Source organism: Eschrichtius robustus, chromosome 11 (assembly GCF_028021215.1).
Source record: "Eschrichtius robustus isolate mEscRob2 chromosome 11, mEscRob2.pri, whole genome shotgun sequence".
In the NCBI taxonomy this organism is placed as follows: domain Eukaryota; kingdom Metazoa; phylum Chordata; class Mammalia; order Artiodactyla; family Eschrichtiidae; genus Eschrichtius; species Eschrichtius robustus.
The window spans coordinates 79,015,266-79,028,056 of NC_090834.1; the positions used below are offsets into that span (position 1 = coordinate 79,015,266).

Sequence of the window (12,791 nt, forward strand, 5' to 3'; positions counted from 1 at the left end):
TGAGCCACTCTTAGTAGTTCTGGGAATGGTGGGAACCCTCACAAAAACGAAGTTCCCAGACACCAGAACCAACCTTGCAGGCAGGCCTTTCTAAGGATAGCAGTTTCAAGCCTGTTATATTAACTCTTTTCTGCATACCTACCTAGGGATATTGCTTTTACGATTCTTTCCTCTCTCTTAAAATTGCATTTTGTGTTGTTCTTTACCGGATCATTTCTTTCAACAAATAAATGTGCTGTTAATTCTTCCGTATTAAAAATGAATTAAAAAGCAAGCACGAAAACCTCCTTTTAATCTCAATTTCCCTGCCAGCTAATGTCGATTTCTCAATTTCCTTTTTGCCCAGTTTTCTCTTAAACCCATTCCTATCAGGCCTTAACGTCACCCACTCTGCTCATCTTCAGATAAATGAATCCAATGATCAAGTTTCAACCCTCATCTTGCTTGACCTGTTAGCAGCATTTGCCACTGCTTACCATTCCCTTCTCTACGGTTTATGTTCTTCACTAAGCTTCCAGGTCTCCACATTCTTAGTTTTCTTCTTATTTCACTAGCCACACCTTCTCAATCTTTTCTTCTCCCTGATTTCTTGTTATTGTAGTGCCTCAGGTTCAGTCCTTAATCCTCTTCTTTCCTCAGCCTACATTGATTTCTTTGGTGATGCATCCTGTCTCACAGTTTTAAAATTTAAAATAATGTTTGTGCTAATTCCAGCGTTTACCTTTCCAGTTTGTACTTCTTTCCCATGTGACTATTCTGCATCTCTACTTGGAAGTCTTACAGAATCTCAGACTCAGCAGGTCTAAAATGAACTCCTGGACTTCCCCTGAAAGCCTGATTCATCTACAAGTCTTCCCCAACTACAATTATTTATCATACATTTCAGTAGTTGCAAAGGATATAATTTATAATATTTTGTAAATGGTCCAGATTTTAGCCTATATCCCTAGAAGGTAAATACCATGGAAGTTTGACACTCACCATCATTTATTTTAAAAAATGAATTATATGAAGAAACTCTTTTTTAACACTTCGAATTTTACATCATTTATTTTTCTCCACCTAAAATTTTCCTTCCACTCTCTCCACATAATTTTTTCCTAATTTAAGTGTTTTATCTTTGGGAGTCTTTTATTGTTTGTTCAGTCTTAAGTTTGCTACAACAAATGTGTATATACCTTGAAATGTTTTTATTTCCTTTCACCAGAACAGTCTAAGCCTTAAACCTTTTCTTTTGTTTTGAGGGTTTTGTTTTGTTTTTTACAATTGTACAAGTGTATAATTGATAAAACATCATGAATATACTACAATATTTGACAGGTAGTTATCAAACATCAAAAGTAAAGTCATCCTAAATGCATCAATTAATGAAATGAACACAGGGGCTTTAAACAATATTTTCCACATCTTACTCCTCCGCCATCTAGTGGGAAGCAGACACATAGCACAGGGAGATCAGCTCGGTGCTTTGTGACCACCTAGAGGGGTGGCATAGGGAGGGTGGGAGGGAGACGCAAGAGGGAGGAGATATGGGGATAGATGTATATGTATAGCTGATTCACTTTGTTATAAAGCAGAAAGTAACACACCATTGTAAAGCAATTATAGTCCAATAAAGATGTTAAAAAAAACCCCAAAAAATAATATTTTCCTTATTCATAGATGAATGAGAATTATTCCTATAATGAGATGGTTCAGCTTCAAGTATATTCTATTTTTATATATGTTTGTATAAATTAAGCTTGTTCGGATAAATAAGTAGATTGGAATAGAAAAGGTACTGTTTTAGCAGTTTGAATCTTTTTTGAGCTCCTGAATTATAGCCCCAAATTACAAAGTGATTTATCATAAAAGTAATGTTTAATGGTCTGTCGCCTAATAATCCTCTTAGCTCGGCCTTCAGTTTTACTGAACTCAGAGAATTGGTGTCCACATGACTTGCAAAAGCATTTGTTACTACAGTGAGAAGATTTACTTTTTTTAATACTGATAACAATATTTTGAATGTCCCTCTCTGCCCCTTGTTGTTTTGTTTTGTTTTTGCTTTCCTGGATGTTCACAGCCTGCCTTTTCTTTGGTAACCTAGGAGAAGGGCAATTGTGAAAGGGTATCAGAGAGTGAGAATTATTCATAGACATATTCTCACATGTAGTAAACTTTGGAAATGGAGAAAAAGAACCCATTAAAATTATATTTTATTCCTTGTAAAGTTTGAAGATCTCTCAAGGTGGACATATCCATTTGAAGATGTGTCCTGTAATATCCTAGTGAAACCTTTTAAAATTTCAGTTTCTATTTTTCACACTTAAATCATAATTCTTTACATTTAAGTCACATTTACAGTTTTTCACACTTACATAAGAGTTAAATCATACTTGAATTATACTTAAATCACTGTTACAATTTTTTCACACTTAAATCATAAAGCCAAAAGATTTTTCGACAATTAATAATTGTTTTAAAGCCCACAGTAATGATTATTTGCATTTAATTGAATTAAATTTAATTTTACTTTTTCTAAGTGAAATTATTCTTCATGATTAAAAAATCATGATGATATTTTGGCTTAAAATTGCATTAAATATGTCCTGTATTTGAAGAATACTGATATCTTTGTAGTACTGAATCTTCCTGACTAGGAGTATAATATGCCTCTCTGTTTATCAAATTTTTTATGTTAATTAGTAAAGTTCTCTGCATTTTTTTCAGATAGAGGTCCTGCATATTTCCTGGAGATTATTCCTAGATATATTGGATTTTTATAGTTATACTGTGATTTATAATATAGGTGAAAAGCAGGCCATGGCACTCAGATGGGGGTAATACATAGAGTACTTTTACATACAACCAAGGGACCATCTGGAGGCACAGTCATTGTGTAACAAGTCTGTTTATCGCTGGGCAAATAAAAGGGTTTTACATAATTCTACTAATTTGTTTTTCCATAGGAAAGAAGAAAAGAGTTTGAACAAAATCTCAGAAAAACAGGTCTTGAGTTGGAAATTGAAGATAAAATGGTAAATGTAATTGTTAATCTATATCAGAGTCTTGGTTTTTTAAGTTTTGTTTTCTCCTCTGACCTTTGACTGGCTAGACTTTGTGTTTGGGAGTAAAACAATAGCTTTTTTGGCTACTGACATGTAACTGGGGATGGTAGGGCCTGTGGTCCTCCAGGTAAATAAGTAGGTCGGTGCTCTGAATTTGAGATGATAAGGGATGAGTGGAACACTTTAAAAATAGGCATAAATAGTTCTAGTCAGGATCCAGAGAAAGTAAAGACATGGTTTTTGTTTCATATCTGTGTCATTTTGAAGGCAGCCTATAATCTAGCACCCTAACTAGTTAACCTGGCTATCTTGCAACACAACCTTCTAGTTAAGCCAAGACACTTTTTGTGCTCATGAATATGCCAAGTTTTTGTTTTCTTTTTTAACCTCCTACCATTTACTGGTTTTCTAGAATTTCCTTCAAAATTACTTTTAAAGACCTATTTCAGATCCCACCCTGTCCATGAAACTCTAATACTCTCTACTTCTAAATTAATAGTCTCTACTTCTTATTTATCCCTGTTTTTTACCGAACTAGTAAATATGAATTATACCACATATTCTATCTGTAACTTAATTATTCTCCTGTGTAATGAACCCTTATTACCTAAAGTTCCTCCTTTAGGTGTAGGTGATACATCAAAACTGGGTAAGAAGAGGGAGTATATCTTATACTTTGTATGTATTTCTCATATACCCTAAACACAGTTCTAAGCTTATAGCTAGTTGCTAAAAACTTGAGAGATTTCCCAGAACCACATGTGTTTCTATGGACTTCAGACTAGTGTACATTGACCCTGAAATATATTTTTTAAAATATTCTTTGTCTCTGTCTGTCTCTATGTCTCTCTCTCTCTCTCTCTCACACACACACACACACACATATAGTATACACATATATACATATATATGTAAGTATAATATGCATAACTGTTTTGAGCATTTACAAAGTTTTGCTGAAATTTTTCAATAAACTGAAAATACTTGATGTCTTTAATTTGAGGTTTTGTAAAATTTTCTTTCTTTAATCAACTCAGTAATCTTTCTGTTATTTTGCCTCCATTTTATACAGAACTCCGAAGATGGGAAAACTTATTTTGTCAAGATCCATGCCCCTTGGGAGGTATTAGTTACTTACGCTGAAGTGTTGGGAATCAAAATGCCTATTAAGGAGAGTGATATTCCTCGAGCTGACAAAATCCCTTTTAGCTGTATGCTTGGGCCTCTGAAGCTCCCAAGGAATGTGAAGCATCCTCATGCTGAATATTTCACTGCCCAATTCACCAGACATCGGCAGGAGCTCTTCCTCATTGAAGATGAGTCAAGCTTCTTTCCATCCTCATCAAGAAATAGAATTGTAGGTAGAGAAGACCTTTGGGCACATCCCTTGGAGTAAGGGATGTGTGCCTGTGTGTGATTTTATATGTGTGCATGTGCGATACTATGTCTATAAGGTGTTTCTGTGTAAATTTCGATAAGTGTTCGGTGGTATTGGGCAGGTTTGAAAGGCTACTTGGACCGCTTAACCCTGTTAACCTCCCTACTTCTCCAGCTGTCATTTAAAAATGAGTGGTTGACAGTGTGGACACAGCAAAGAGAGGCCTCATGCAATATTGGGGAAATCACTTAATTGAGAGCCAGAGGACTTTGGTTTTGTAAGATTTTTGTAAAATGGTTTTATAAACTTATAGTTTGGTTTTATAAATTCAGTGCATAGCAGAAGGAATATTGGTCATTCCAACTGGAAATGGAATGTTTTAATTTCTTTGTATATGGTGTCGACTGAAAAAAATGCACAACCTAAAAGTTGAGAATTATGTTTTATTCAAGGACATTACTGCGAACTCTGAGGAACTGTTATAACAGGTAAGGGAGGAGCCAGGATATATAGGACTTGTTGCTGGAAAAAAATACATATAGTGGGACATTGAAAGATTACTGCTAATCACAAAAACCAGATATCTCAAGTTAATGATTTTAGTGCTTTTCTACGCATGGGAAGATGCAAGCGTCTGGGCTCATTGAAATTATTCCTTTGATATGCCTCTTAACTACGTAGGACGTGTATCCTGTTTTTCTCCATCCTGAATCCCCTGTTGTGGGGAGGCTACAGTGGCTGATGGCTTGGTGGCAGGCAACATTCCTTGTTTACTGAAATGGCAGGTGCCATATTACTTTGTTCACAATAGATAGCATTTGAGAAACATCTGAACTTTTTCCTTTTGTTTAAAACTGTTTTCAATCTTTCTTTTTTTTAAATTTTTGTTTTCAGTCTTTTGAATAATAATATTTCCTCTCCATTTGTAGTCCTAGGGTCTTGAAATTTCCCATTGATAACCTCTCTCCTAATCACAGTTTCTGTGCCACTGTCTCTTCCTGTTAAGATAGGAGTAATAGCCACCTCATAAGTTACCCTGAGAATTCAATGAGTTAAGGTATGCATGACTTTGAATAGTTTCTGGAACATACTAAGGGTTCAATAAGTGTGAGATATTATTATTGATCTGACTTCATAGGAAAAAAAATTCAGGTTCTTTGTTGCTCTTACCGCATGTATCTGTTACCTATTAATGAAGTTACCAGGGTCCTAACAATCACAAGACCCTTCCCCTTGAGACTACTTACTCTCTTTCCCTGAAGAATGAGAGACTTCATTCCCTTTAGGTTCAGCACTCTTAAGTGTCTAAGAAGGATTTTGAAATAATCATTTTTCTAGGCCCTAGTTATATTTTTTTTAAAAAATTCACTGACAGGAATACTAAACAAAATGTAGTGCCTAGAATTTACATAAAAATTGCAAATCCACAGACTAAAAATTTCCTTCCTTTTCCTACCTGGATTAAAAAGTAGCAGCAGCAACAACAAATATAAGAGGCAACTTTAAGGGAATGTTGAGCACACGGCATGGAATCAGAAGGCCTGGTTTCAGTTGATAGCTCTACTGTCTAAACAAGATAACCTCTTAAAACAGAGAGAATGGTAGACTGGCATTTTTCGGAAGATCAAATGAAAGAATATACATGAAGCACTCTGCAAATCGTAAATCCTTCAGATATACTTGTTGCATTAAAAAGTTGCTAACAAAAGGCCAGTGAACCTGTAGGAACAACTTAGCAACTTGCTCAAATATAGAAATGTCAGTACTCATTTATCTTTACTTGTTCTTTGTAAAGAGTGCCAATGTCTTAGGTTAATTCAGCATTAAAACTCAACAGTTGGGATGAATTGGGAGATTGGGAATGACATATATACACTAATATGTATAAAATAGATAACTAATAAGAACCTGCTATATAAAAAATAAATAAAATAAAATTCAAAAATTCAAAAAAAAAAACCACAACAATTTCCTCTCCTTCGTAGTGGAGCAGTACTGTTCTTGCTCTGTTCAGGAAATTATTTGGAAGATTGATGTAGAAAATACCCTTCCTTTCTTTTTTTTTTTTTAAACCCCAAACTCCCTGAAGGGTTTCAGCAAAGCATTTTTATTTATTTATTATTTATTTATTTTTGGCTGTGTTGGGTCTTCGTTTCTGTGCGAGGGCTTTCTCTAGTTGTGGCAAGCGGGGGCCACTCTTCATCGCGATGCGCGGGCCTCTCACTATCGCGGCCTCTCTTGTTGCGGAGCACAGGCTCCAGACGCGCAGGCTCAGTAGTTGTGGCTCACGGGCCTAGTTGCTCCGCGGCATGTGGGATCTTCCCAGACCAGGGCTCGAACCCGTGTCCCCTGCATTGGCAGGCAGATTCTCAACCACTGCACCACCAGGGAAGCCCTACCATTCCTTTCTGTCTTCATCCAGAATACTGTAGTTCACGTATGTACAAATGTACAGTATTACAAGAGCATCTTACATTGGTACAGAATTTCATACTTTTCAAAGCATCTTCACAATCATCATGACATCTTAGGCTCATGATATATATTTCTAATATCTAATTTATAGATGTAACATAATTTTATAAAACATTTTCACTTCTGACAGTTTTTGAGTTTGTTTCCAATTTTTCTGATGTTGCAAACATTTCTGCTGTTTACTACATATTTTGGCATATATGTAAATTTTTCTGCAAAATAGATACCACATAGAAAGTTTCTGGATCTAAGAGCATGCACATTTAAAAATGTATATGTGTTACACTATCACCCTTTACAAAATTATATACTAATTTAGAGTCCTATTAACAACATAGGAGAATGCTGTTTTCCACATGTCTTTCTCAACACTAAAGAGTACCAATCTTTCTTTTTCTTTCTTTTTAAACTGTAGCATAACATACATAGAGATAGGCCCACAAGTGTGCACTGCTCTTTGAATTCAATCACAAAATGAACACAGCTGTGTAACCACCACCCAGATCAAAAGAGAAAACTTTCCTAGCCCTCCAGAAGCCCTAGTGCCTCCTTCCAGTCACTATTCCTGTCCCTCTCAGCAGAGGTACAATCTCACTTGTAACAGCAGAGATTAGCGTAGTCTGTTTTTAAACTTTATAAAAAATGGAGTCATACGGTATGTATTCTTTTGAGTCTGGCTTCTTTGGCTCAACATTTATTTGGTTGGTTAAGTTAGCTATGGTTGGTTAATTGTATGAGCTTTTATTCATTAATTTTCATTACTTTCTATGGAAACTTATTTGTGTATGTATCATTATGGTTTAATTTGCAATCTCAAATGAGATTGATCTCCTTGTTTATGTTTATTGGGCATTTCGATATGCACTTTTGTTAAGTCCCTGCTAATGTCTCTTGATTTTGTTTTTCAGTTAGGTCTTCCCTTGTTGATTTGTAGGAACAGTTTATATATTCTTTATTTGAACCCTTTATTCATTATATATTTTACTGATATTTTCTTACTTTGTGCTTCCTTTTTCATCCTTTTTATGGTTTCTTTTCATAAACAGATGTTTTTAATTTTAATGCACACTTGACTCTTGAACAACATGGGTTTGAAATGCAAGGGTCCACTTATACATGGATTTTTTTCAGTAGTAAATACTACACTACTACATGATCCATGGTTGGTTGAATTCTTAGATGTGGAACCGCAGATATGGAGGGACCTTGTGTACAGAAGGCAAACTATATATTATACTCACATTTTTGGCTGCCCAAAGGGTCTGTGCCCCTACCCCAACGTTGTTCAAGGGTCAACTGTAGTCTACTTTCTCAAGCCTTTACTTTATGAATACAGCTTTTAACCTTTAACTGCCACCAAGATCATTAAGTTATTTCCTGTATTCTAGAAGTTGTATTATTTTACTTTTTACATTGAGAACTACTGTCCACTTGGAATTAATTTTTGTTCATGGTGCAAAATAGGGGCCTTTTCTGCCCCATATGTATAGTCATTTGACTTACACCAATTATTGAAAACATTCAACTTTTCATATTGTTTTACAGTTCCCTCTTTGTCGTAACTCCTGTGTCTAGATATTCATAGATCTACTTCTGGGTTTGATTCTGCTGCTTTGATCTGTGTCCGTTTTTGTATCCATACTGACAATGTTGAACTTTGCCTGAGTTCTGTTCCTGGAAAATCGGGACAATTTAAAGAAATCTCCCACTCTTCCTGTTCTGTAAAACCGCTTACTGCAAAGAACCACCCTTCCCTATATGACTTAAAGAGTATTCATAGATAACCCCCCTGTTTGACTTGACAGCACTGTTTGCCACGTAATTTATTCTAAATTCATCTGCTAATTGAAGTGTTCATCAGTATTAGTTGTCTCTATCCCAAATAATAATAATAATAATAATAAAAATAAAAACTTCTCATATATCTATGTGGAGCAGGTAGTTACAGCTTGGAACCAGGTACCTAGACTACACTCCCATAGAGCCAAGGAAACAGGGATGTTATCTTTCTTGATGTTTACATTTAAAAGAGATGGTTCCTGGAAAACTTAAGAAAAACACTCCTGAGTTATGAAACTGGCAAGAGGCTTATTTAGCTTTTAAAAATATTTACATACATCTCAAAGAGAAGAGAAAAAGAATTTATAATTACAAGTTCTCTAAAGGAAATGCTCTAAGATTTGGCACCAGGGAAATTTCAGTTCTTTCCTTCCTTCCTCTGTCCCTCCATCTTTCTTTACTCTCTTTCTTCTTTCTCTCTCTTTCTCCTTTCCTTCCTTCCTTCCTTCCTCCCTCCCTCCCTCCCTCCCTTGCTCCCCCTCTCTCTCTCTTTCTTTCTTATTGATATATTTTACCATATACCAAACTCATGTATCCAAATTTGTATTCTTCTTAAAGTAATCATATTTGCAAGTATATACTTAATCCAGTGACCCTGCAAATGTGCAAAATAATTTTGAGATTCCTTAAAATACTCTTACTGTTAATAATAGCAAACACTTAAATAGCACTTACTATGTACTAGGCATTATTTTTTTTTTTTTGTACAACATAGTGATTCAATAATTTTGCAGATTATACTCCATTTAAAGTTATAAAATACTGGCTATATTCCCTGTGCTGTACAATACATCCATGTATCCTATTTATTTTATTCATAGTAGTTTGAACCTCTTATTCCCTATCCCTATCTCACCCCTCCTTCCATCCCTCTCCACACTGGTAACCACTAGTTTGTTCTCTATCTTTGTGAATCTGTTTCTGTTTTGTTATATTCATTCATTTATTTTATTTTTTAGTTTCTACATATTGCATTCTACTGTAAGTGATAACTTACAGTAATTGTCTTTCTCTGACTTATTTCACTAAGAATAATACCCCCCAGGTCCATCCATGTTGTTGTGAATGGCAAAATTGACTTCTTTTTTTGTGGCTCAGTAGTATTTTAGATCTATACTTACCCTTACAGTTTCTTCCTTTTGTTATTACTTTATGGTAATAAAGGTTAGACACAGGTTAGACACATTCCCATTCTTTGTTTCATAAATGGTTAGCTGAACTATGTATCCTCATTGATCCCTTGAAACAAAGGACTGTTAGGTAAATTAACCAAAATTCAGTTGAACTTACTTCCCCAAAAGACCCTAAACTTTGATGCACCCTCAACCTTAGCCAATGTTGGCATGTAGACTAGCCCTTCCTTAACACAAAGAAAGACACTTCCTGAACTTGGCTTACTTCTCCCTATAAAAGAAGTCATTTTATGCTTGGCTTTTCAGATGTTCCCAGATCTCTCTATTGCAACAGTCCCCCTCATCCTCTTGCAGTAATCGTTAAAATCTTTCCTAAGTTTGGATTTGTTTTTGTTTGACAACACCATGCTGTATTTATTACCATAGCTTTATAATAAGTCTTAATATCTGGAAGAGTAAAATTTTCCACTTTGTTAGCTCCCCAGTACAGAGTTCTTTTTGGAGAATCTTTTTGGTGAATCTTTCCTAGGGAAATAATCCAAAGTATGTAAAATAGTTAATATTTATCACATTATTTATAAAATTAAAACAACTTTGCATAAATTATCATTTATTTACAAAGACATAATATTAAACTGCCCTTAAAATGAATAACCAGATTAGATAATGATGATTATCTAATGTTTGTCAAGGGTGACAAACATTGCAATCAACAATTCCTTAAACAATAAAATATTTAAAAGGGGAGGTGAAGAGAAGTATATCTAAAACAGTGCTAAGAAGAAGGACCTTCAAGATGGTGGAGGAGTAAGATGTGGAGATCACCTTCCTCCCCACAAATACATCAAACACATCTACATGTGGAACAGCTCCTACAGAACACCTACTGAACACTGGCAGAAGACCTCAGACTTCCCAAAAGGCAAGAAACTCTCCATGTACCTGGCCATGTGGCTGACAGGGTCTTGGTACTCTGGCCGGGTGTCAGGCCTGAGACTCTGAGGTGGGAGAGCCAAGTGCAGGACATTGGACCACCAGAGACCTCATAATGTCAATCGGCGAGAGATCTCACAGAGATCTCCGTTTCAACGCTAAGACCTAGCTCCACTCAATGACCAGCAAGCTCCAGTGCTGGACACTCCATGCCAAACAACTAGCAAGACAGGAACACAACCCCACCCATACGCAGAGAGGCTGCCTAAAATCATAATAAGTTCACAGACACCCCAAAACACACCACTGGATGCAGTTCTGCCCATCAGAAAGACAAGATCCAGCCTCATCCACCAGAGCACATGCACCAGTCCCCTCTGGGCAGACACCAAAAATAACGGGAACTACAAACCTGCAGCCTGCAAAAAGGAGACCCCAAACACAGTAAGTTAAGTAAAATGAGAAGACAGAGAAACACACAGCATATGAAGGAGCAAGATAAAAACCTATCAAACCAAACAAATGAAGAGGAAATAGGCAGTCTACCTGAAAAAGAATTCAGAGTAGTAATAGTAAAGATGATCCAAAATCTTGGAAATAGAATGGAGAAAATACAAGAAACGTTTGACAAGGACCTAGAAGAACTAGAGAGCAAACAAACAATGATGAACAACACAATAAATGAAACTAAAAATTCTCTAGAAGGAATCAATAGCAGAATAAATGAGGCAGAAGAATGGATAAGTGACCTGGAACATAAAATAGTGGAAATAACTACTGCAGAGCAGAATAAACAAAAAAGAATGAAAAGAGTTGAGGACAGTCTCAGAAACCTCTGGGACAACATTAATCACAACAACATTCGAATTATAGGGGTCCCAGAAGAAGAAGAGAAAAAGAAAGGGACTGAGAAAATATTTGAAGAGATTATAGTTGAAAACTTCCCTAATATGGGAAAGGAAATAGTCAATCAAGTCCAGGAAACGCAGAGAGTCCCATACAGGATAAAGCCAAGGAGAAACACACCAAGACACATATTAATCAAACTATCAAAAATTAAATACAAAGGAAAACTATTAAAAGCAGCAAGGGAAAAGCAACAAATAACATACAGGGGAATCCCCATAAGGTTAACAGCTGATCTTTCAGCAGAAACTCTGCAAGCCAGAAGGGAGTGGCAGGACATATTTAAAGTGATGAAAGGGAAAAACCTACAACCAAGATTACTCTACCCAGCAAGGATCTCATTCAGATTCGAAGGAGAAATTAAAACCTTTACAGACAAGCAAAAGCTAAGAGAATTCAACAACACCAAACCAGCTTTACAACAAATGCTAAAGGAAATTCTCTAGGCAGGAAACACAGGACAAGGAAAAGACCTACAATAACAAACCCAAAACAATTAAGAAAATGGGAATAGGAACATGCATATTGTTAATTATCTTAAATGTAAATGGATTAAATGCTCCAGCCAAAAGACATAGACTGGCTGAATGGATATAAAAACAAGACCCATATATATGCTGTCTACAAGAGACTTACTTCAGACCTAGGGACACATATAGACTGAAAGTCAGGGGATGGAAAAAGGTATTCCATGCAAATGGAAATCATAAGAAAGCTGCAGTAGCAATTCTCATATCAGACAAAATTGACTTTAAAATAAAGACTATTACAAGAGACAAAGAAGGACACTACATAATGATCAAAGGATCAATCCAAGAAGACAATATAACAATTGTAAATATTTATGCACCCAACATAGGAGCACCTCAATACATAAGGCAAGTACTAACAGCCATAAAAGGGGAAATCAACAGTAACACAATCATAGTAGGGGACTTCAACACCCCACTTTCACCAATGGACAGATCATCCAAAATGAAAATAAATAAGGAAACACAAACTTTAAATGACACATTAAACAAGATGGACTTAATTGATATTTATAGGACATTCCATCCAAAAACAACAGAATACACTTAC

At 35.7% G+C, this 12,791-nt stretch overlaps 1 protein-coding gene across 9 annotated transcripts in view; it reads left to right on the top strand.

Annotated features, from left to right (window-relative positions):
• ANO5 (anoctamin 5) overlaps positions 1-12,791 on the top strand; it is a 99,317-nt gene that overhangs the window by 36,532 nt on the left and 49,994 nt on the right. For all 9 annotated transcript variants that reach the window (XM_068555006.1, XM_068555010.1, XM_068555007.1 and 6 more), the window contains 2 exons: positions 2,949-3,017; positions 4,120-4,404. In XM_068555006.1, the coding sequence (XP_068411107.1) occupies positions 2,949-3,017; positions 4,120-4,404 (354 nt within the window). The remainder of the gene's footprint in view (positions 1-2,948; positions 3,018-4,119; positions 4,405-12,791) is intronic.